Genomic DNA, 27,407 nt, shown 5'->3' with positions numbered 1-27,407 from the left:
GTTTGCCTTCGAATATAGAAAAAAAAAACTTTGCTACTCTTCTAGATTCACATTCCTGGCACCACTTCTTTACAATAGAATAAGCTCTTAAATAGACACATAGGTACTCTCTTAATTAGGTATATTAAAATGAATCGATTCTACTTTATGTGTTTCTGCGTGAGGGATCGTTGAAAGTTTTCTTGTAGATAATAAATCCAAACTAATATTATAAAATGCGAAAGTTTTGTGTGTTTGTATGTTTGTCCGTCTTTCACGTCAAAACGGAGCGACGGATCGACGTGATTTTTGGCATAGAGATAGTTTATGGATCAGAAATGACATAGGCTACTTTTTATCCTGGAAAATACAGTTTCCGAGGGAACAGCGCGCGATAACCGAGATTCCACGCGGACGAAGCCGCAGGCAAAAAGCTAGTTGAATTTTATGTAACATGTACAGTTGTATGGGATATTGTTATATTTTATTAATCTATCATAGCACACCCCAAAGTAACACTTGAATCAATCAATTAAAATAACTGCCACACAAATAATAAAGCATTTACCGGGTCAACTGTACGAGTCATTAAAAACTTTCCGTATCTCAAAACTTGTCCAATCCTTTACAAACTTGTCCTGTTTAACGTCCTATCGCGATCGCGGCCGAGTGTTGCGAAGAAATAAAGGGAAGGGGAGGAAATATTAAACTATCGGAAAACTCTCCAATTACAAAAAGCTTTCTTAACTTGTTTTCTTCCAATATTAATATTTGATGGTTTCAAATAATTGTAATATATTTTTTATACCTATTTGCTAATGGTTTCAAACGAGCTAAAGCTTATAGTCAAAATACCACAAACAGGACTTATCACGCTAACACACACGAGTAATATTACCTCGACGTTTCGGCAACATTGCAGTGGCCGTGGTCACGAGTAGACTAAAGTGTGGGGTGTCAAGTCTGCCTAGCAGCGCGAGTCCTTCGAACTACCCGCACTTGATAACTAATAGTACCGGCACTCGTATCACGAACTACCCGCACTTGGTCATTTATTTGTCACCCCATCACACCGACACACAACACTAACAACGTCCGATCGTCCCTCCGAACATTCATCCCGACGCCGACACTTATTAATAACAGGATTCCACGAAGATAAAAGCTTTTTATATGTATACGATGGAAATCCGGTTGAAATTTTTATGCTTTTTTATTTCAATTGCTTCACGTACCATTCTTGAGTAGAAATGACGTTCTGTGTACAGAATTTTGGGATTGTGAAACTCAATCCAGTGGTTTGGTCCTGACTCCAATAAATGCTCGTCACTTCACCACTTTACGTTCAGATGCCGCAAGAACCCAGCATTTTCAAAAATAAAGGTAAAAATACGTCGCGAACTCCTCCAAATTTGCCTTCAATCTCGGGACTTCTGATTTTTATTTCACTTTCCAATAAGTTTGTACCAATAACACTTCGAGGGTTCCGCAACATGGTTCGATAGAGCAGGGGGGCTACTACGAAATTCTAAAAACGAAGTTCGTATCGTACCGTCCCTTTCTCTCTCGATACTAGCGTGAGCGGGACGGCATTATGCACTTCGTGGTATAGAGCCAGTTGTCATTACGGACTTACGGCCCTTAGGTCTTAAGTGGCTGAAAGCTTCGGTTTTATGGAGAAAGGGGATGTTATTTAATTTTAAAGAAAAAAGGAGATGTTGCTGTTGCTGTATTCGTTTCGTCTCTATTTTAGGAATTTTCTCGAAGACCAAATAAGTGGGTAGGTATAATAAAGTTAATAACATTTTGAAAACCAATTCAAAAGCGTGTTTAACATCTTCCTTGAGGAGACGAGACATAGATAATAAATAAACTTAAGTTATTGAACCAATAAATAGGTACTGGTAAATGTAATTCCACCAGAAACATTATGTAAAAAACTAGCCAAGTCTCGATGGAGCTGCTTGTTTATCTCTAAAAAGTAATGAAATCTAGACAAAGTCGTGCCAAGTCTAAGGTTCCTTACTGCGATTTCTTTATTATTATACTTAATGTTGTGTGACTTGGCCGTTGACTTGTACCCACTCACGTATAAAGAATGTTGAGTCTTAAGTCTTATCCACTTGAGACTCAATACGCGGACAATATAAACATTCTTTATACGTTAGTGGGTACAAGTCAACGGCCAAGTCACACAACATTAACTATAATAATAAAGAAATCGCAGTAAGGAACCTTAGACTTGGCACGACTTTGTCTAGATTTCATTACTTTTTAGAGATAAACAAGCAGCTCCATCGAGACTTGGCTAGTTTTTTACAGAATGTTTTTGGTGGGATTTCACTTCTTTTTGTAGAAACGTGGGCTTATTACTTATTATCAAATGAAGCGGCCCACCAAGTTGAATATTTTTTGTAAAGGCGGTATGTCGATCTCTAATAGTTTGGTTGAACTCTTGTGTTTTCTAATCAGGGTCACCATGTATTCCAAATCTTCGATTATCCTAGTTTTTATAGTTTTCCCTTTATGTGGCTATTAAACCCTAACTATGTACCAAATTTCAGCTCTCTGAGTTTATGGGAAGTGTTAGTTCTATTTTGATGATCATGAGTGAGTGAGTGAGTGAGTGTCATAAATGCGAAACTTTGCTTTCGCTTAACTTCGGAACTAAATGAACTACTAAATGTCTTGAAATTTTGGATTTTAAGTATGTGATTATAGTTTACTGGATGACGAAAATTTCTGCGTTCTGGTCTTATCCAGAGGTTCTCAAATAGGGGCCTGAAAATGCGGCGAAATGGTTCCAGTAAAGGATGGTACGGCAATGTTTGCTTCGCGCTCGACTTGGCGGGGCACTACCGTGCCCCCAGATAACGATAAACTGTCAGTATCTACATACTAAGAAACAGCAGAATAAAAATGATTTCAATGCGCGAGGCGCCTATAATGAATGACCAACATTTTTCCTGCTCCATCTGGAGCTGAAGTTTAATTCTCAAAAAATGGGTTACTTTCATTATTATTGTTTAAAAAGTTGCTACTTTGATTAAACACTTAACGGGCATTAAACACAGATCTTTCATCTTTATCTAAATACTCACTAAAACGAGCAGTTAAACTTAATGTTCGACGAAGAGTCGGAAGCACGCAATCACAATAAACTGAAGATTATCACTGTTATTGTTCCATCTCTCACGGAATCGGTAAACGATTTAGATAATATTATAACTTCGGGGCAGGTATCTTCGGAACACGAATTATTGACTGTACAAAGGTAGGGACTTCTATTAAAGGATCTTTCACAAGCGGTTTACTGCCGTTGAGGCAAAAAAAGTTCTCCAAATTTTACTTTCCAAAAAATTTTATTCCTATTCGAGTCTTTAGCACAACATTTCGCAATTTATTCATTTGGTCAAATTATTATTTGACATATATTTTTTGTGTAAGGTGACCCGGGGCTATTGCAGCTGGGGGGGATATCGTATTTGAGCCGTCTGATGGCGTCCTTACGACGCCATGTTATTCTAGGCCATTTTACTTTGTGTTCGCCAGAAGACTGTCTTCACACAACACACACACATACACACACACACACACACACATGAACATGGCGAACATGGCGTCGTAAGGACGCCATCAGACGGCTCAGATACAATATCCCCCCAGCTACAATAGCCCGGGTCACCTTACTACTAGTGTCGTAGAGGAATAAACTTCATTTGATCTTGTAATGTTAACAGAAATCCAAAATAACACGTTGTAGTCCAGTTTGGCAACAGAAGTGGAACCACGTTAGTTTCTATGACAAGTTAGTTTTTTGTTGACAAATGTAAGACAACGTTCAGTGAACCAAAAATTTACGTATAAAAGTTTTTATAGCTTCCGTAAGGATTGTAATCCCGCAAGTTACCGAGACGTCGTTTCCCGACAACGATCGATTTTTGCTGCAGTGAAATAAAAATCAAAACGTTAATTTGTAAGAAGGCCGCAAAGAATTATTTTACAAGCCATTTTACCACCAGCGCTTGAAAGACCATTGCCAAGAAGAATGCGCCAACGCAAGAAACTTGGCAGAAGGCAGAAAGTCATTTTAAAAACAAAAATGTTACTGAAACTTGGGAGCGTATTGTCTTTAACGTCCAGGCGTTCGCGATTGCATGCACCATCTCGTGTTGCAGTGCTTGCTCGTGTGGCAAAAACAAGTGATGATAACTATTCTGCTTCCATGTTTGTTAATTAAGGCCTCTGATTTTACTCACTTGTACAGTTATTGTTGTATATTAATTATACCGTGCCGTGCCATTATTAAGCCGTGGTGGCCGAGTGGTTTGACCTATGGCCTCTCAAGCAGAGGATCGTGGGTTCAAACCCGGCTCGCACCTCTGAGTATTTCAAAATTCATGTGCGGAATTACATTTGAAATTTACCACGAGCTTTACGGTGAAGGAAAACATCATGAGGAAACCTGCACAAACCTGCGAAGCAATTCAATGGTGTGTGTGAAGTTCCCAATCCGCACTGGGCCCGCGTGAGAACTACTGCCCAAGCCCTCTCATTCTGAGGGGAGGCCTGTGCCCTGCAGTGGGACGTTTATAGGCTGGGATGATGATGATTAATTATACCTTTATACCGGGTGTGGCCCGTAATATGAGCAAATAATTTAAACATAGATCATACTGGTCTAACTGAGTTCAGCGACAGTTTTTGAATTTTTATTACAATTTTAAGTTACTTATTCGAAGAACCCACGATCGTCTGCTTGAGAGGGCAAACCAACTAGGCCACCACGGCTTTGCGATTATTACATCCTCTTTAATATGTAGAAATCGATTTGCATTTAAACACATGGTAGGGTCAAATGTTCCCATTCCATTCAACCAGTATAACCAAGTTAACACTAAACAGAACTAAGTGAAATACTGTCATTGTTCGCTACCAATTTCCCATATAACAATAAGCACCCCTGTCCAAACAGTCATAACTTCATTCTATCAAAAACCTGAATTATACCTTATTACAAACTGTCTTAGATACTAATATCTGTTGGCAAATCTGTGACATTGCGATGTTTAGGTGAAGTATACGTCATTTAATATCGCCGTTTGTAGTACTAACGTCTCTTATAGAGGTAGTTGGAGCGGTTTAAATTGTTGGAAGATTTGCGAAGCCCGAAACTGCCATTTATATGTATGTACTTGCTAAGTTTTGTAGCGTAGTTGGTGTTCCAATAATAGTTTTATCCAATAAGATGACTTGAAAACTTTTGTTCGTATGACAAAATAATATTAGTTTAAGTTGTAAGTTTTTTATGGCTCAGTACTCCTATAACACATGCTAATAGTTTCGCCATGTCCGTTTGTCTGTCTGTTCAGCCGTCTGCGGCTTAGCGTAGTGATTTTTTGTACAAAGAAACTGTTATTTCACATGCATTTTAACCGCAAAGACAGTAAAAAAAGATACTGTGCTTTCTGACCTGAGTACAGCTACCTGCCTTAATATAGATAGAGAGAAACTTTACTCCTCATCATAACAAGAAACATGGCTCTATACACATTCTTAATAAAATAAAATAAATAATAAAAACAAAACAAAAGAATATCGTTGAAAAAAAAACATGTTAACAATCATTATGGAGGATAAAAAGTTACAAACAGTACCGGGTGTGGCCTGTAATACGAGCAAAATATTAAAACTTAGATCGTCCTCGTCAAACTGAACGACATTAGTTATGGTCTATTTCTGAAATGAAGATACTAAAATGACAGTCTGAAATGTCAAAAGTAAAAATAATGTGGCCAGCATAAAAGGAACAGTGCTGCTCCATGATTCGGTTGCGTAAATAACCGATAAAATGTATATTTTACGATGGTAAAAATAATATTATTGCATTCAATATTCTACTTTTCATTTTGAAAATATAAATGCACTTTTACGATAAAGTGATAAAATCTAAGCAAAGGTAAAAATACAGTGTTCGTCACTTAGTGCCAACGTACAAAATAATACAGAGGGGCTACTACAAAATTAGAAAAACGAAGTTCGTATGGCACCGTCCCTTTCACACGCGTATTAAATGAGATAAGCGTATCGCGTAGCGTGTAGCGTGAGTGTAGCGTAATTGAAACTTAAACATCAACATCTATAAAAAGTTGAAATATCTCGAAAACAGTCGCATTTTTGGTAGACCTATTTTACCTTTTCTAGAATGTCCTAAGTGCCCTACATTTTAGCACATCACGGATCCGTTCTCATATCTCAATATTTTACGACATACATACATAGGTACCTACAAAATCTGTCGGTGATAACCGGTTGCGGCACATCACTATTTATGAGACGCAAAAAACAGGTAACACATGAAACGTCATTTTAGTATCTCGAATTATGGGACAGACCATAAACGACTTTTAAAAATAATAGAGTCTTTGGATTTCCCTTTTTTCATACAAATTAAATACTGCTATCAATGTACTACATCCTAGAACACAACTGACGTCGCCTGTCACGCTACAAACATCAAGCATTTTGCTATACATTGCTTCTTCGAATAAACGTAAGTGTAAAAAAATTAAAAAACCAAATAATGTTTAAAAGTCGCTAAACTAATATTGTTCAGTTTGACGAGTATGATCTGTTTTAATTATTTGGTCATATTACAGCCAAACCAGGTAGGATACAATATAATATAATATCAGGGACAATTCACACCAATTTACCTAGTCCAAAGTAAGCTTAGCAAAGCTTGTGTTATGGGTACTAAGCAACGGATAAATATAATTATATAGATAGATACATACTTAAATACATATTAAACACCCAAGACCCGAGAACAACATTCGTATTTTCATACAAATATCTGCCCCGACACGGGAATCGAACCCGGGACCTCAAGCTTCGTAGTCAGGTTCTCTAACCACTAGGCCATCTGGGCCCAATTGCATAATAAGTACAAGCTAATAGTATTAGTGAATTTCAATACAAAATCGCTAATAATATTAGCTTGTACTTTGTTATGCAATCGGGCCCTCGTCGTCAAAATATAATATACAGATATCTGCCACAGCGGAGCAGCGTGCAAAAATATCTGACACGTCAAATCAGCCCTAGAAATAGAAACGTATCAGATATTTATGCACACTATGCGTCGAATGTCTGTACTGTTGATAAAAGTGTCATAGTTCAAATATGCTAAGAACGCAAAATAAGCAAATTATTTGCTAGCTCATTATACTTCACTGACATCGGTATATGGTGAAATGCAAATTTTATTTCGCCGAAGTTTAAGGAAACTGTCCTAAAACACCATAAAAATTTACTAACACTGTTACAGCGGGTGTTTCATTATAGCGACATTATACAATGTAAAAATAAGTGCGTTTGTTAATAAACTGACCGGGCTTTCAAAAGTTGTCCTATAGAAGGGCCTAAAGAGCCTTATGTTTCTGCCGCTGGACATTTCATCTAATGTGCAAACACCCTCAACAGGGTGAGCCATGTAAAAAGAGAGAGAGCTACGTAAAGTTGACTAAAGTTTTGACCCATTTTGTAAAACAGTCGTCACATTCCATCCCTTTTACAAAGCATTATTTACAGAAGTGCGAGAGTGCGATACATACAAATTCGCGACATTCCAATTAAACGACAGTCAAATTCTGCCATGTAATAATAGACGATAGTCATCATCAGGTATATCTTAGCAGGGGGGGCTACACAAATATTTTGGAGCAGCATTAGATTCCAATAAACAGTCCACAGTTCCACCAGTCCATTTTTCCAAAATGAAAACAATACAAAACATCGTGTTTCCATGTTGAAATACAACATTCACTGATTTCATCGAAAGAGCCGCTAGCCTAGGTATCATAAATAAATTACCATATTAATATTGCCCGGGTTTAAATTGAAAATCTCAATATTCTCCCCGGAGGATTTAGTTTTCGTTTCGAAGAGCGACGATTCCATTGTGAAAGTTTCGATTTATTCTTGAATACGAAAACGGTTATTAACATTATTAACTTAATGTTGTGCTCGCGAATATTAGCCTGTTAAATATTCAAGTGAAATTATTGGCGAGGGGCTTTACGAGGTTATTAACAACGACGGAGGCTCGAATACATAATAATTTAGTTGTACTTGTGCAAGGTCCGCCCGGATTGCTCCCACCATCTTTTCTTCGATGTCACCTAAACCTATCCTAACCTAACGGTTTACTTTCGTACGCGACTTGCTTAACTGTCGGTTTGCTTTAGCGCCGTAATATTCCTTATCTTTTTGCTTACCTGTTTGTAGCTTTTGCTAAGCTTTTATAGCATTGTGTTTCCTTTGCTTAAGTATATGTATAGTAATGTTTTTATGTGACTTTTTACTTCTTTCTTCTTTGACTCTTCTGTTTTATTTTTCTGTGGCAATATAATTGATATAAGGTAAACGTCCGAGTGCTCGTCACGCTGCTGTCATCTCTATTGATAATGACACAAGATTAAAGATGCCAACTATTGGGACAGTGACTAGCACTCGCACGTTAACTTATGTGGAACGTGTTTTAATTATCTCCGTTAGTACGTTCCATAGAATCATTAAAACAAGACTTACCAGCAGCCAACGCTTCGGTGGCGGCGGCGCGGTCCCTCACGCGCGGCCAGCGGCGCACCACCACCCGCCAGCGCGCCTCCAGCGCGCCCACGTTGCGCAGGAGCAGCGTCCGGGTCGTCACTACAAACACATAAGCTATCACGTCATGACCAGCTGGAAAAAGTTCAACGTTGAACAAAGACTTCTCTCATTTCTTCTTCTTCCCATTCCTCTCCTATCGGAGGTTGGACAACATCATGGCGATTCTGATTTTGGAGGTCTCTAAACAAGGACGTGTTACTGCAGTTGAACCGGTCTCTTAAATTCTTCAGCCACGAGTGTCTTCTGCCCACGCTTCTCTTTCCGGCAATCTTCCCTGGATAATAAGCTGGAGAACTCTGTACTTGGCGTCCCTCAGCTCATCTCACTAATATTATAAATGCAAATGTTCGTAAGTCTGTTTGTTCTTTTGTTGGTTATTACCTCACCTTCCGCTGAACCGAATTAGATGAAATTCGATATAAGTTGACCCGGGGCTATTGTAGCTGGGAGGGATATATATGATATTGTATCTGAGCCGTCTGATGGCGTTCTTACGACGCCATGTGTGCCATGTTCATGTGTGTTGTGTGAAGACCGTCTTCTGGCGAACACAACGTAAAATGACCGAAAAGAACATGGCGTCGTAAGAACGCCATCAGACGGCTCAGATACAATATCCACCCAGCTACAATAGCCCCGGGTCACCTTACAGGTAGTTTGAGTCCCGGAGAAGTACAAGGAATAGTTTTGGATAATAGAAGGTACGCAGACGGAGTCGCCGGTAACGGCTAGTAAATAAATAAAGCGTTATTGTTGGTCCATGAAATTCCTCGTAATGCATAGCCTAAAGCAGCGTTACCACCAGAGATGTGCGAGTATAACATGTTTTTCATTAACCAATAGAAACGCATCATTTACCTCGCCTCGCTCCGCTCAGCTGTTTCCACCAGAGATGTGCTATGCGAGGATGTGTCATAGAAGAGTTTCTACTGGTTAATGAAAAACACATCCCTCGCAACACATTCTCGCACATCTCTGGTGGAAACGGTCGTCGTGCATGGGACAAAGTTGAAGCAGCTGCTGCAATCTCACCTGTCCTCAAAGGCACCTCCCTGAACTGCAGACAGAACGGCTGCACGTGGTCCGGTAGTATCGGCTTCATTATCTTATCGCACGGACACACGCGGGTGAACGGCGGTGGCTCCGTGACTGCAAGCGTTGGAGAATCGTGATGATGATGATTATATAATCCATGTCAAGTCCGACAAAGACGAATCATTAACCCAACGCATGTTTGTTATGTGCCTAAAATGGCCTGAATAAAGCTGGCAAAGCCTGCAATGCAAAAGCCTGCCTGGGCCCGCAATGGAATTGACACAATGACATAAAATTTTAGACCATGCGAGGGCGCCGGTGCCACTGTGAGCATTTTGCTGACACTGTACAAAAAAAGATTTATGGAACTTCTATGGATAATTATGCAGTGATAATATAACTAGTCAAAGATAGGGTTATCGGGTTGCTCAAGGGGGGTAAGGATTACTCTCCTTAGAGCTTTCTGCACTTCCCTGTAATGCCTCTGGGTTCGGTATTCGAAGCGGGCATATTGGGCCCTCCGAGACCAATACAACAACGCGTTCTGGGTGATGGTGGGACTGCCTCGCTTCTGTAGCGCGTCAGGGATGTTTGCGGAGGCGCGCGTCGATTGTTTCCAGGCGACCATGCGCGGGCGCGCTGCGTCTTTGATGCGCCGGGTGCGGGACAGTCCCAACACCATCCTAAAAATGATATCGGACAAACCCGACTGTCCTATAATGCTACACTGCGAGGGATTATATTCCCCTGCCAGCTCAATACAGTGGTAGCTAAAACTTACATTTCTTTAGTTTTAACCTCCTAAAGCCCACTATATAAATATTTTGTAAAAAAAATGACAAAGTAATTAGAATCTAATTGTTTCGAGAATAAAGTCAAACTGCCGTCAAACTGCCATGGTGTAAAACAATAGAAAAACAAAAGAATTTCTACTTTGTTACATTGTCATAGATTCCTAATTCCCTTGAACTTATTGTGTACATTCTATTGCACATTGGGCCGGACGAGGTTTTATAATTATGTATCTGTATAAGTTACTAACCCTTCTTAAATGTATTTACTAATATATTATGTGTCTTTGTTACATGAAATATATTGTTTCATTTGAATTAAATTGAATATACAGCATGATGTAAAGAAGTAACTTACTAATTTCAACAGGCTGGTACTCGTAATCGACCTCTTCCAAATCGGGCGGCGGCCGCTGCACCACGGGAGGGGGGATGTACACCATCTCAAAATGGCAATGGCATGTGTTCTCTACAAACAAGAAAAATAACAGTTCTTTATGTAGAGTCATGTGGGGTTAACGTACGCAGTGGTTAAATGTACGCAATAACATATATTTCCATATCGAAAATACAAACTGAGACATGGATGCACAGAAAAACCAGAAAAAGAGACCAGCTCTGGGAATCGAACCCAGGTCCTCAGCAATCCGTGCTGCGTGCTATAACCCCTACACCACCGCTGGACAGGAATCTAGACACGAATTTTTCCTATGCATACATATCTCAGGTTGCTTATTTCTACAATCATAATTTGATTGCTTAGTAGCGACATCTCTTGTCTGGGTGAGCGGTTGGTTCCGAAAGAGTGTGACGTCTCTCGATGAGAGCGGAACATAGATGTCGCTAGTGCTGCTGCATAAGTAGCGTAGTAGAAATAAGCAACCTGAGATATGTATGCATAGGAAAAATTCGTGTCTAGATTCCTGTCCAGCGGTGGTGTAGGGGTTATAGCACGCAGCACGGATTGCTGAGGACCTGGGTTCGATTCCCAGCGCTGGTCTCTTTTTCTGGTTTTTCTGTGCATCCATGTCTCAGTTTGTATTTTCGATATGGTTTCACGGGATACCCGTAAAAGTAACAAATTTGGAGTTGAAATAAAAAATACAAAAAGACTCCAAAAAACCAATCATAATATATTTCCATCCAAAATGTATGTTATTGCGTACACTTACCCACTGCGTACGTTTACCCCACATGACTCCTACATAGAAGCACTAATTAAAAAGTGTTTGATGAATCATTTTATGAATCAGGCGTTACTTTGCGGAGGTCCATATCAATGAACTAAAATAATTTCTTTGCTCACCCGCGACTTTATAATAGCTAAGTTTATGCAAAGCGTGTTCATGCAGTTCCTCCACCTCTACACTGTAAAAACACACAAATCACACAAACCCATTTATTACCGCCACCACACTACACTGACGCGTTTCGAACTCAACCAGAGCTCATCTTCAGAGCCACAACGCGTACAACATGCTACCAGATGTTAGACATGCACACGCATACCTGCATGAACAAGCTTATCTTGCATAAACTTAGCTATCTCGAAGGTCGCGGGTGAGCAAAGAAATTATTATAGTTCAGTGTTTGTATAATCAAATTTGACCCACCTCGGTAACAATAAATTAAATATTCTATAATCCTGTGAATATATGACTGGTCTAGGAGAAGAATATTCGCCAATAAACGTCATAGTTTGGCGAAATTAGTTATGTAAATAAATTATGTACCTTTTTTGAGAATAAATAAAAAAAAAAAAAATAGTTATTTGTGTCACAAGGGAGCAAAATGGTGTATTTACGGCGAGGGTGTACATTGAATCCAGAATGTAGCGAAGGATTCTACAATAGAATCCTGAGCGTAATGAAGGATTCAAGTGTTAACGCCCAAGATGAAAATAATTTTGCTCCCGAGTGGCTCATACAACTTTTCACACCGAACATTAAGAAACTTGATAAAAAATATAAACATTAAAGAATAACCAGCATAGAAAATGGCGTGGCTTTACAATAATCAACTTCAAAAAATGGCATTTGCAATAAAACACTTAGAAAGGCCTTGAACAGAAAAGTTGCACTTTGCTCCCTCTCGTCAGGGAGGAAAAATTACTTTTCTGAAGGAGAGGTGTGAATAAAAAATTATTCCGCGAGGGCCTTCAGAAACCTTAAAAGCTGAGCCACAGTTGTGTTAGAAAATGTAGAAAGATACTGTCTGTTATTTTATTCATTGCTAGGACCCGATGTGCGCTCCCAACCCAACAGATCGTATTTGATTTCATGCCAGTTGGCAGAAGGTCATTCGCCCAGTAAGTAGCAGGCACAGATGGGATGGCAAATGTTACAGCACTAGCTTTCACCCGCGGCTTTGCTCGTTTTAAAATAAAAAAATAAAATTTATTCATTTAGATTTAGCGGCATTAACCTGATAACTGGTAATAAATAGTAATAATTCAGTTAAAAAGTAGTTACCAAGTAAAAAGTTCAGATCGATTATTTTTTCACAACCTTTCTTAATGTACAGTCGCGGAATAAAAAGTTTAACCACCTTAAGGTCTGCTTTTGCTTGCTTAGTATTTTTATTTTTTATTTATTTATCGACCGAGTATGACATAATCCTTCATATACAGTTCAAAAAGATAACTAATTGCACCGTGTAAATTAATGTATTTGAAAACTGGTCAACCTTTTAATTGGCCACTGTTTACATTTAATTAGTTTATTACATCATCAACGTCTGAGTCACTTTGATTGATAGACGATTTTCTGCTCCGAGATTCATATTGAGAGAAAGAAAGGAAAAAAGAAAGATTTACCTATTTGGTTCCATTAGTACCACCACCGTACCGTAAACATAAACACATACGTATTGAAATGAAACATAATTGCTTGTGATACCCTCTCGTACCTTATTTTTCAAAAAGATTCGAACAAACTTTTGGGCCACAATTGAATTGGGTATGTAACATATTCCTAAAAATATTTTAAGTAAATCAGTTAATCTATGAATTATTCTTAAAAATTATCTTAGTACTTACGTATTCAGAAGCTAAAAGCTTTATAAGTTACGTGATTCACTCAAAATGTAAATATTCAGAACTTATGAGCGAATATTTATTTTCTCTTTCATAAAAAGGATTAAATTATGGCATAAGTTATTAGGTACTCTTTTCAGTTACAATTTATTTCTTATTTATGAGTAAAAGCTGTTTGGTACTACTTTATGAATCTTTATAAATAATGCAGGAACTTTAAATATAAAAAAATCTATATAAATAAAAATAAATCGCCGAAATGTATGTACAGTCAAGTGCAAAAATATGGACTTATCTAACCCTTCAAAAGTATGTAGGTACCATAGACTCTTATTCCAGCGTAATAAGACCGTGGTAACATATTTTTGAGGGGTTCGAATCGATACATATTTTTGCACTTGACAATTATTTTTTTGTTGTATTCCTCTATTATTGTCAGGACAAGGTTTGTGCTAAACAAAATTAGAAAAAAAAGATTGGAACGGGAGCTACGCCGCGGGCAACAGCTATTGTAGAATATTTTTGGAATGTAAACTACTGCGACCAGGCCACACACCACGTGACACAATATGACACTAAAAGTAGACTATAGCAAAGTTGCTTTAAAGAAGGCAAAGTTGTCAAGCTTGATGTACCTTCTTACAACAAACTGCCGCAAATTCTATAAACTTAACCTCTTTATTGCCCAAATTCAATTAACCTATTGGAAAAGAATAACGCCGTGCGACAAATGAGGAATCGTAAACCCCGCAGCGCCTAATGTGCAAGCCGTGACACGCTTATCAAACGCTCGAAGCTGCAGAAATTAACTTGTATCCAAATAACATAAATCGTCGATACGCAGCGCATCACACAGATTGGAAACAGTACGTAACAGAGGTCACTGGTTTTATGGTAGTGTTATTATTTAGTCAAATAAACTGACCCGCGTGCCAGGGTGGGACCTTTGCTCTTCTGCTTATCTTATAAGTGACAATTGAAACAATCATTTTTTTAGCTTAGCCAAACGAAAACGTTTCGAAATCAAATTTATTAATTAAGTAAAATTATAAAGGATATTTTTACTTGGTCATTTTTATTAAGACAAACGTTCATTAAGGCAACGTTTTCATTTGGTTTTAGTAAAAAGCTAAAAAATAATTTTGTTCGCAATTATTGTGAAATATTAATATGCTCAAAAATTTATTACTGCGGTAAGTTTTTTGGGAAGTGTTATTTGTCGAAAAATATTTCGCCCAAACAGCAGTATAGCCATTTCGACCCTGACACTTACGACATAAATAATGATAGTTCAGGCCATTTAGGCAATAGGGGTTGCCAAAGAATTAGACATACCTATACACACTTACATACGCTGGAAAAATCTTCCTTTGGCAGTCAGGTAAAAAGGATCTTTCTTTTTAACCCCCAACGCAAAAAGAAGGGTGCTTAAAGTTTGACGCCAGTGTCTGTCTATCTGTAGCATTGTAGCTCTCAGAGAAGACTGATTTTGATGCGGTTTGTTTTTAATTGAAAGCTAGTTTAATCAAATTGTTCTTAGCTAAGTTCCATTAAAACGGGTTCTATCATTTTTGAAATATTGATCCTTGAAATTACAACGTCAGGGGTTCTTGAATTTTTCTAAGTTGTTTCCACAGACCTTATATCGAGATAGACCTTAAGAGTTTACCTACCTTGCGTGTAAAAAGTTTGATCCACGGTCAAAGTTTTGTCCGACCTAAATGCGCGATGCGCTTTGAAAATGCCGCCGCTCGAGTCGCTGCAGTACGCCTTTGAATCGGTTCCGCGCGCCTTTGAATCGGTACAGTGCGGTCTTGATTTCCCATCACTAAATCTCGCTCGTGACGTCATCGTAGGTACGAAAAATTCGACACGCTATGTACTCATACAGTTTGAAGCGCTCTTTTCGTTTATCTCGATATAAGGTCTATGGTTGTTTCGGTCATGTATTTCAAGTATACTTGGTTTACTGTTTTGTTACGGTGTGATATTGGTAGACCAATGTTGCACATTATACAGCTACGTGCGTCGCTCGCTGGCGATTAACCGCAGGCGCGGGCGTCGCCGGCTGTGCAAACATGTTTATTGCCCATTCTGAGTGCTTCATTAAACTAAATAGAACACGATTAAGAGCACGAGGAGGTAACTGATGTAGATTAAGTTGAACATGTCCAAAAATGTTTTGGAACTTGGGTTATTTTTTGCCGTGTGTCCTTTTTACCCGACTGCCCAAAGGAGGCGTATAATTTTATGTACCTATGTACGGCCCGCTTCACATGCACATAGTCACGGTGCTTAAGTATGTGTGCTACATAGACAGCTTTCACGTGGTACGGTCACGGCACGGTCGCCGTGCCATGTGAAAGCTGTCTATGTAGCTCATACATTTCTACTTAAACACGGCACGACGACCGTGCCACATGACCGTGTGCATGTTAAGCGGGCCTAAGTCTATTTCTTAGATCCATCTTAGACATAGATAGATTAGACGGCTTTCAACATACCGTATGATCAGATTCGTTAAAACCGTCGGAGACATCGGACATAGTATACAATAGCATCCGCGTAAAATATGAAGGGGACTTATCTTTTATTTAATTAGGTCTGTATAACTTTTTATCTCTTAGGCCTATGCGTCTCTTACAGACGGATTTTTTCGTGTTACCCGAGCACAACGTCTTTTGTGGCTGACTAGACCGATGCGAGAAGGACATGTTCGTCCATAGGCCTAACACGAGAAGCTACCATTTTCACAGGAGCCATGTTATATTTTTTTGGTTATATAAACATTCTCTTTTGCTACCTAAAATAGCCAATTGCGTCGTAAAATATTAAATTACGGCGCGAGGAAAATTAATTGTTTCTAATGAGTGCCTTGGGAAATAAATTTGAAATTAATACAAAACAACAAATTGTAATTAAATTGAACTGGATATTAAATTTTCAGCTTATTTTGTAACGAACCTACTTATAGATGTTTAGCCTGGCGGTTTTTTTTACAAGTAATGAAATAAATAATAAATAATGAATATCTATTGCGTAAAATTTATCAATGAACTCCCTTTTTAATTTAATCCATACTGCGAAAGTGTGTGTTTGTGTGTATGTTTATCCGTCTTTCACGCCGTAACGGAGCGACGGATCGAAGTTATTTTTGGCACAGAGATAGTTTATGGTCCAGAGAGTGACACAGGCTACTTTTTATCCCGGAAAAATGCAGAGTGCCCGACGGAACAGCGCGCGATAACCGAATGCCACGCGAGCGAAGCCGCGGGCATAAGCTAGTCATTTTATACATCATAACAATCACAATGCCTTCGTAAGGCGATCTTAGCGTCCCAGCCCAATAAATAACGCCTATCCAAATTACTATACACATTTTGCGGACCTTATCAGAAACAAGCGAAACCGTAACACTTCACTCCTCGATATTGAACCTTATGTCATTGGCATAAGATGGCATAGAAGTTTAGGATGTAGCACTTTCAGAGGCTTGAGTAGGTCTTATTTATGGTCCTGATTTGGTGTACTGCCTTTTTGGCGAAATATGTTTCGCCAAATTTCACTTAGCAACCAACCTTTCGCCGAAGTTTCATTTGGCAAACCAATCCTTGGCATAACTTTGCTTCGCATTTTTCTTATTTCTCAACATTTTTATATTGCAAAATTTTACTTCATCACACTTTTATGTGGCAAACAATTATGTAGCAAATGATTGGCTAAGGCAAATAACAAATAGTCAAATAACATTTGGCCAATTTTATACATAAGGTAGGTAGGTATATCAGTCATGATATAATTATAATAAAATTAATAAATATTAAATTATGTGGCGGTGAGCGAGCGAAGCGAGCGAGCAAGACGAGGCTAGGCAGAAGCGACTTGGATAGGTTAGGTTCAGAAGGCTAAGGCGGGAGCGAAGCGTAGCGTAGCTTCCGCCTTAGCCTTCGATGTTAGGTTTTTTTTGTAACAGAACGAAAAAAAGTCATTGGCTTGCTTGATTGTTTGCTTGCTAAATTAAGGAATGCCAATCAACGCATTTGATGAAAACACAAATGACATCTTAAAAAATCCCAGGTAAAAATTTGCATAATAATAATTTATCGAATCATTAGTTGGGAAATGATATCAGTGCGAAATGTTGAGTTGGGAAATGAAATTTCGCCTAAATAAAAATATGGGATAAATAGTTTGGGAGTTAATAATTTGCTAAATAATTTTCGCCAAAACATTAGTAAACCCCTGATTTATGGGATCTACAAGGAGGCCTCAGCGACACTTGTTGGTTAACAAAATGAACAAACCTGTGGCCTCTGAAGCAGTAAGACGCCATCAGCTATTTCGGAGCGGCAAAGGTGATCAAAAATATCAATACATTAACTTTAATACCTTAGTAATAGAGTGCATGTGCCGATATTTTAGACCACCTTGGCCGCTCCAAGATATCACATGGCGACTGTACCTTTGAATTTTTAGGGTTCCGTAGCCAAAATGACAAAAATGGAACCCTTATAGTATCGCCATGTCTGCCTGTCCGTCCGCGGCTTTGCTCAGGGACTATGAATGCTAGAAAGCTGTAATTTTGCACGAATATAATATATGTAAACTATGCCGACAAAATGGTACAATAAAAAAATTTAAATCAATTTTTTTTTACAGTACCTCCCATAGACGTAAAGTGGGGGTGATTTTTTTTTCTCATCCAACCTTGTAGTGTGAGGTATTGTTGGATAAGTCTTTTAAAACCATTACGGGATTGCAAAAACGATTTTTCGATTCAGTGCTTTGTTTGCAAAATATTCAACTTTAAAGTGTAAATTTTCATTAAAATCGAGCATCCCCTCCTCTAAAATTTAAACCAGTGAGTGGAAAAAATTTGAAAAAAATCAGGATGGTAGTAAGTATATCAATCTTACAAGGAAAACTATAACGGTTGTTTTCTTGATAATTATTAGTAGTTTAAGAGTAAATAGCAGCCTGAGGTATAAAATATACCTAAACTTGGAATATTCCGTAAAAAACGCCAGCAAAAATAAAAATAAAAACGCCCGAAAAAAACGCTGCTTGAAAGGACAATTAAAAAGTAAAAAATAATTATGCGCTACCTAGCTGTTGCCCGCGACTTCACCTGCGAAGAATTCGTTTATCTCTATCCCGCGGGGACTATGCTGATTGCCGGCAAAATTAGCCTAAGTTAATTTAGTATAAAGTATCTAGTAATATTTTTTTATCTAAGCGTTGTCGGTGTCGGGGACCGCTAAGGTTAACATGAAACTAAATATGTGTATTTTTTACCTTAGCGGTCCCCCGACACCGACAACGCTTAGATAAAAAAATATTACTAGATACTTTATACTAAATTAACTTAGGCTAATTTTGCCGGCAATCAGCATAGTCCCCGCGGGATAGAGATAAACGAATTCTTCGCAGGTGAAGTCGCGGGCAACAGCTAGGTAGCGCATAATTATTTTTTACTTTTTAATTGTCCTTTCAAGCAGCGTTTTTTTCGGGCGTTTTTATTTTTATTTTTGCTGGCGTTTTTTAAGTCGGGGGTTTTTTAAATTTTAAATTTAAGTTTTTATTTCATGTTTTTTAAACTTTGATATAAGTATATCTTTTTAAACTGTACTACTGTGTTGGTTATCCTGGCTGCAGCATCAGCTCATCTTGTTGCCACCATTGCATTGTATGTAGAATCAAATACTGATCAAAAGTAATCAAACACGACATATCTGCTATTATTTTTTCAAGAGTATACTGGTGTGCTGGATATCCTGGCTGTAACATCAGCTCGTCGTATTGCCACCACTGCATTGTATGTAGAATCAATTACTGATCAAAACAAATCCAAACACGACATATCTGCTATTATTTTTTCAAGAGTATACTGGTGTGCTGAATATCCTGGCTGCAGCATCAGCTCGTCGTGTTGCCACCACTGCATTGTATGTAGAATCAATTACTGATCAAAACGAATCCAAACACGACATATCTGCTATTATTTTTTCAAGAGTATACTGGTGTGCTGGATATCCTGGCTGTAGCATCAGCTCGTCGTGTTGCCACCACTGCATTGTATGTAGAATCAATTACTGATCAAAACGAATCTAAACACGACATATCTGCTATTATTTTTTCAAGAGTATACTGGTGTGCTGAATATCCTGGCTGCAGCATCAGCTCGTCGTGTTGCCACCACTGCATTGTATGTAGAATCAATTACTGATCAAAACGAATCCAAACACGACATATCTGCTATTATTTTTTCAAGAGTATACTGGTGTGCTGGATATCCTGGCTGTAGCATCAGCTCGTCGTGTTGCCACCACTGCATTGCATGTAGAATCAATTACTGATCAAAACGAATCCAAACACGACATATCTGCTATTATTTTTTCAAGAGTATACTGGTGTGCTGGATATCCTGGCTGTAGCATCAGCTCGTCGTGTTGCCACCACTGAATTGTATGTAGAATCAATTACTGATCAAAACGATTCCAAACACGACATATGTGCTATTATTTTTTATAGAGTGTACTAGTGTGCTAGATATCCTGGCTGCAGCATCAGCTCATCGTGTTGCCACCATTGCATTGTATGTAGAATCAAATACTGATCAAAAGGAATTAAACACGACATATCTGCTATTATTTTTCCAAGAGTATACTGGTGTGCTGAATATCCTGGCTGCAGCATCAGCTCGTCGTGTTGCCACCACTGCATTGTATGTAGAATCAATTACTGATCAAAACGAATCCAAACACGACATATGTGCTATTATTTTTTATAGAGTGTACTATTGTGCTGGATATCCTGGCTGCAGCATCAGCTCATCCTGTTGCCATCATTGAATTGTTTGTAGAATCAAATACTGATCAAAACGAACCCAAACACGATATATCTGCTATAGTTTTATTAAGAGTGTACCTACTAGTGTTCTGGATATCCTGGCTGCAGCATCAGGCCGAGATTCCATAATCTTGCGTAGCTATATAGCATACATGGGTGCTTCAAATTATAGGTCCCAAATATGTTTGAAAGTAAAGTAAATATCCATTATGCGTCTAAGATTCCTACCGCAGCGAACAAAAGATCTGATGATCTTGAAACGGCTGAACCGATTTTGATAAATCATGTCTAAGATCCATCGCTAGAAAACCAGCTTTCAAATAAAAAAACCGCATTCAAATCGGTCCACCCGTTTAAGAGCTACGGTGCCACAGACAGACACACAGACACACAGACACACAGACACACAGACACACAGACACACATAGCGGTCAAACTTATAACACCCCTCTTTTTCGTCGGGGGTTAAAAATACGAAATCCTTAGAAAAATATTACTTATTTTTTTCGTAATGGCTACGGAACCCTATTTCGGGCGTGTCCGACACGCTCTTGGCCGGTTTTTTTCAAAATTCAAGTGCGAAATCACATTTTGAAATATATCACAAGCTTTTCACATCTTCATCAGCATTTAAATAGTGTCGTGTGTGTCACAGTAACCCATCGCGCGACCAATGACATTTTTGGGTAACTTTTGAGAGCTCCGTACAAAACAAATAAATAATAGTTTAAGAATAAAATTTGCTTTTCAAACTTAAACACAACATTTATTGATATAAAAAACACGCTACATCATAACAAAAACACAGTAAAAACATAAATAGAAGAAGAGAGAAAAATTAGAGACTTTGTGCTGTAGTGTGATGCCAAAAGGACTCGGCTCAGCAATTCAGCATGTGCCGTAGCCCTGTAACCAAAACTGCAGCGCTGGTTTTCAGCTGAACCCCGGTGAGTGTGCACCCACGTAACTGAACGCGTAATTATTGCGGGAAAAGAAAAAAACAATATTTATAAATTATACAAAAAAAAAACATTCTCCGAGTGCATGCGGCAGATATGGCCAGCCCAGTCGCGGCAGATATGTTTGGGCACCGTAGGTTAAGATGGGCAGTATACAAGAGTCGACCAGTTTCCGCTTAAGTGACAGTAGAAGGTTGCCCTTCAATAGCTTCTTCATGGACCAGAAGCTCTTCCAGGCATTGTCGATACGTCTTTCCACTTCTTTATCCTCTTTATCTATAAAAATAAAATAAATATTCAACGCTGATAAATTATGTTTTCCGATATTCGCCCTAATTGCAATTTGCGTACGCAGCAATGCTTGAATTTCTTCAAGCTTTACTGCTGCTTTGTACTAGAGCTCTTTCGTCGCTTTCAAAGTTATAAACTCTTAATTGGAAAAACTACCATCTCAATACAGCGTCGAGGCATCGGGAGAAATGCAAGTTCTACCGGCGCTTTGTTAGGTCCAAGAATGTAAATTTGTTCAAGCCAGTTGATTAAACAGACCGGGCTGAGAGAAAAATGCCTCGTTGAGTTTTTTGCCCGATTCTTCTCTACAGAGGTTTTTCCAAACCGGTGGTAAGTCTGCAACAACAAAACAAGCAAGAATCCGACGAAGCAAGAATCCGGCAAATCGGGAACATGCCGGTTTTTTGACATTCATAAGTGCTCGTTATAGCCTAAATTGAATAAAGTACTTGGACTTTGAATTTGAACTTGACTTTGAATACTCTGAAGCAATGATTTGGAGTCAAGTGGTGTTAACAGCTTTGACGACGCTTAACGTTAAAGCTAGAGTAAACAGCGTAATGTAAAGTTCGTTGCTCTATAGTCTAGGTTAGGTCATATGCACGATGGCACGTAACCTAGCTCCGTTAGTTACTAACAGTAACGTGGGCCGTTGCGGGACTTGCGAAGAGTAAACTTGTAAAAAAAATATGTTTACCTGTTGCCTGTGGCTTCGCCCCCGATGTAATTTTTACCGAGCCTGCACTCAACGGTGTTGGAGAGGAGTCCCATCTCGGCTTTCAAGGAAATGACATCTCCTGCGTTAACTCTATTTGCAATCAATAGATGGCGTTATTCGAGCAAATTATATGCTTTAAAAATGTCACTTAACCTTTTTTCAGGCCAAACTCTTAAGGTTGTGAATGTTTTTCGCGAAAGTATTTTCACAGCAGGCACAGCTAGTACAATCAACGTCATAAATAAGTAATCACTTTTGTATCTTGTCATTTTAACGTCATGTTTGAAAAGCCATACGAAATTGTGTACGGACTGAAAGCGACAAGGTAGAAAACTGATCACTTATTTATGACGTTGACTACGATATACTTCGTGGCTAAGTCCCGAAGGCATTTCATTCCGAAAACCTATACAACCCGGTTTATGTCACTCCTGCAAATAACAAACCGCTGCATGTTTATTCATCCCGTTCTAGGTGTAATAAAACGGCCGGAAATATCAATCCGGTTTACTGCCGGAACGGCCGCCGGACGATCAATTATGTAACCTCGTGCAGGTTAAGATCAGGTTATTCAGACGTAGAAATATTCAGGGACACACGCACTCGCGCGCGAAGGTGTTTGTCAATATACAAATAGAATTTAAAGACAATCCATATCCATATACTATATATATACTAATATTATAAATGCGAAAGTGTGTGTTTGTATGTTTGTCCGTCTTTTACGTCGAAACGGAGTGATTTTTGGCATTGAGATGGTTTATGGGCCAGAGAGTGACATAGGCTACTTTCTATCCCGAAAAAATACACAGTACCCGAGGGAACAGCGCGCGATAACCGAATTCCACGCGGGCGAAGCCGCGGGCAAAAGCTAGTTTACTAAAAAAATATACCTCGTTGAGTTTCTTGCCGGATTCTTCTCAACAGAGGTTTTTCCAAACCGGTGGTAGATTTTTTTTTGACATTCATAAGTGCTTGTTATAGCCTAAATTGAATAAAGATATTTTGACTTTGACTTTGACTATACAGTGTGTTACCAGCAGCCAGGTCTTTTTAAGGGAGGTTAAAGTAACGTATTTCTGTAACTTAACCATGCCATTAATTTAATTAATAAACCGAAATTGAGACTTTGTTAACTGTCTAACAAAATTATAATTGCCTTCAACGTACGGCAAGTAAATTGGCGACAGATACTTTGATTATTACTTGTCAATTTATTTTGATGTACATTGCTGGCATTTATAATTTTGTTAGAAAGTTAACAAAGTCTGAATTTTTAACCCCGAGGGGTGTTGTAAGTTTGACCGCTATGTGTGTCTGTGTGTCTGTCTGTCTGTCTGTCTGTGGCACCGTAGCTCTTAAACGGGTGGACCGATTTAAATGCGGTTTTTTTAATTGAAACTAGGTTTTTTAGCGATGGTTTATAGACATGTTTTATCAAAATTGGTTTAGCCGCTTTTGAGGCACTGAACTTTAAAGTGACAAAGTTGGGGGTTTTCAAATTTTTTGTTGGTTAGGTTATAGTACAGTTTATTCATGAAATTCATGTCATGGCTATGTTACAGCAATACGTTGCTTTAACTTCCCTTCAAAAGCGTTAACTAACTGAGAACTTTCACGGGAATAACACCTTTATTGCTCGACTGTAGATCGTTTAGGATCAAGAGGTTTGTATTTCCTTTACTACGATAGTTTTCCTATCTAAATTGAGCTTCATAATCGTAGGTATAATACTTCAATAGTTATTTGTGTCACAAGGGAGCAAAATGGTGTAATTACGGCGAGGGCATACATTGAATCCAGAATGTAGCGAATGTATCCTGAGGGTAATGAGGGATTCAAGTGTTAACGCCCAAGATGAAAATAATTTTGCTCCCGAGTGGCTCATACAACTTTTCACACCGAGCATTAAGAAACTTGAAAAATAATTCTAATTATTATAAAAGAACAACCAGCATAGAAAATGGCGTGGCTTTACAATTATCAATTTAAAAAAAAGGCATTTGCAATAAAACATTTAGAAAAGCCTTGAACAGTAAAGTTGCACTTTGCTCCCTCTCGTCAGGGAGGAAAAGTTACTTTTCTGAAGGAGAGGTGTGAAAAAAAACCTGACAACGGAACAGCACTCAAAAAAGTTCTTAATGATCTCTGGATCTCTACATTACTGTTTTCGATTAGGATTACTTTTGGAGCTCATAGCTCTTTAAACCTTCATCAACATCATCATCATCTCAGTCGTAGGACGTCCACTGTTGGATATGGGACTCTCCCATAGACTTCCAGTTGCTTCGGTTGGGTCCATCTCGTTGGTGGACGTCCTACGCTGCGCTTTAAATCGTACTTCGTTAAAAATGCCAAGGTTCATGTAGATGTGTGTGTGTGTGTGTGTGTGTGTGTGTGTGTGTGTGTGTGTTACTCTTCCACATCGTTAAAATGGTTGTATACGATTGCCTTAAAAAACTTTGATTAAAAACTAAAATGAAAACTCTCACAGCAGGCACACGAAATGAGCAGAGAAAACGCCTATCGCGCCGCTGCCCGCCCCGCCGCCCGCTAGCGCTCAGTCCGCAGCCTTACAACTTTACAACCTTTGTAAACTACATATATAGTGCCCTTCCTTTTCATTACACGCTCATCTATATTCAGGAGCCGTGACGTCACAAAACCCAGGTGCAAACGCGTCACCTCATTAGGTTTACGCATAATTCGATTTTTCGAGAGACGCACTGCGCGCGTCGTTAAACAGGGAGGGGGGTGGGATAAGTCGGTAATAAATTAAATCACAAGGTGGCACAAAGTAAAGCAGTATTCTGGGCGATCGACAAATCGAAATTTCTACAGAAGTATTAACAAAGTATTGAAAAAGCCGTGGTGGCCTAGTGGTTTGAAAAAGCCGTGGTGGGCTCGTAGTTTGAAAAAGCCGTGGTAGCTTAGTGGGTTTACAATACAATACCATGACCCTTTATTGTACATTACAAATAGTAAGCGATACAGGAAACAGGTACACAGTGAGAAAATGACAAGGTAAGCAATACTAATGTTTAAAAGGATCTCTTCCAGTTAACCTTCGAACAATACAATCGTATTCTTGCATACGTCACATACTATCACGGAAAACTTTAACTGTATATACGTAACTTACTTGTTTTCTCTATTATATTGTAAACTTAAAATACTACTTTAGATATTTAAGTTTCTCATGTAAGTGACCAAATTGTTTTTAATTTGAAATAAAGATTCTATAAACCGAATGTTTCGGCGAAAAACGTTTGGCAACCTGATTCATTTCGAAAATTTTCATATTCTGTTTAATATTTCTGAAACTGTAAATATTTTAAGATTTTTATAAAACTAACCTGACCTAAATTCGGGTTCTACACGATGGCCCTGAAATAAATCCTGAAATATTTAGTTTTAGAGTTTGCAAAACGAAAAGTTGCGAAATGAACGGATACCGGCCTGGTGATATGAAAAAGCCGTGGTGGGCTCGTGGTTTGAAAAAGCCGTGGTGGCCTAGTGGTTTGGGCTGAGCTATGGCCTCCCAACTACAGGATTGTGGATCAAGCACAGGACGTAATAAAGGCTGGGATGATGAATGACTCGTTTATATTACGTCTAGATGGAAATGAACCTAAGTAACTTAAAAAAAATGATACCCTGGTCATCGTATTTTCAAAGATCAATATCTAATAACCTAACCAACAAAAAGTTGGAAAGCCCCCGACTTTGTAGTTCAATATTTCAAAACTCAAAAATTGCTAAACCGATTTTGATGGAACATGTCTAAGAACCATTGCTAAAAAACATGATTTCAAATGAAACCGCTTTCAAATCGGTCCACCTGCTTAAGAGCAATGGTGCCACAGACAGACACAATCGGGGTTAAACAACAGCTGAATCAATTTGAATGAAACAGCTTGAAACCATCGCAAGGAAATTCGATTTCACTTAAAAAACCTTATTGAAATCGTTCCATCCGTTAGAGAGCTAAGACGCCCCAGACAGACAAACATCGGCATCAAACTTACAATACCCCTCTTTTAACGTTGGGGGTTAAAACAACTGGAAACACACTCACGCCATTGGTGTCCATTTATTGTCCATATAGAAATAGAAACAAAAATAGAAAATATCTTTTATTTGCATTAAAATTAAATGTTCTTGGTACAAATATGATGTTACATTTATTCTAGTTTCTTCGATATCTTCGGGTTCTCAGAATACCGCGGGCGGTTTCGTTAGAGCAGTGCGCTGCTATAATTTATCGCCCCCCTTATCAATAATTCACATTGATTGTATAAACATGAACCGGCACTTTTCAAATATTGGATAAAGATATTGTTCTTTTCTTCGCACATTTTGCGAGGATTTATTGTTTAGATAAGGCTGGCATGGGCGCGATAAGACCCCTTAGTTCGCATGGACCGTTGTGTATGTAGACGACGTCATGGATTGATTAATGTGCTTTGGTCTGTATCTTTAGTGTATAGTGGAACAAAAATGTATTTACCTACTTAAGATTTAACGTCAGTTGTACGGCTCTTAACAGTAAAGACTGTCACTTAAAAATAAAATGTAACGAATCCTTATTATCTTTTTTTTCTGATTTAGAAACCATCACGAAAATTGACAGGCAAATGTGCCAGCTAGGTGTGTAAGTAGTTCTCAAGATAAGTTTACAGGGTGGTGGGTTAGAGATTATAAACCTTCTTATGTGTAAACTAATATTCTTTGGCTGTGTGCTTACTTGATCATACGTATCGCCCTGACAGTTTCCCTTAAAAATCCAATAGTTCCAAGCGACGACTTTACCTTTACATACTCTGTTCCTTTTGCATGCAAATGCTGATTTCTAAATACTGTGCCCTTAGTGTACATTTTCGGTTACAAAATACGTCTCGATCGCGTTCGCGTTAAAACCACAATTTGTATGCAAACACGAACAGCGCCTCTAGCGGAACGTTTGCGATGTTAATGTTTCCATACAAAATGAGATTTTAACGCGAAAGCGATCGAAACGTATTTTGTAACCGAAAACTTACACTAAGGGTACTGACTATAAAACTTTTTGCTATTCA

General features: G+C 38.5%; 1 protein-coding gene across 1 annotated transcript in view; it reads right to left on the bottom strand.

Moving 5' to 3' along the window:
- LOC141437123 (uncharacterized) overlaps positions 1-27,407 on the bottom strand; it is a 156,338-nt gene that overhangs the window by 69,515 nt on the left and 59,416 nt on the right. The window contains exon 13 of the mRNA XM_074100343.1: positions 10,837-10,947. Within this exon, the coding sequence (XP_073956444.1) occupies positions 10,837-10,947 (111 nt within the window). The remainder of the gene's footprint in view (positions 1-10,836; positions 10,948-27,407) is intronic.

The sequence above is a fragment of the Choristoneura fumiferana genome, chromosome 17, assembly GCF_025370935.1.
Source record: "Choristoneura fumiferana chromosome 17, NRCan_CFum_1, whole genome shotgun sequence".
Lineage (NCBI taxonomy): Eukaryota > Metazoa > Arthropoda > Insecta > Lepidoptera > Tortricidae > Choristoneura > Choristoneura fumiferana.
The sequence above is the reverse complement of the archived record's forward strand: the minus strand, read 5'-3'. Positions and strand labels throughout refer to the sequence as shown.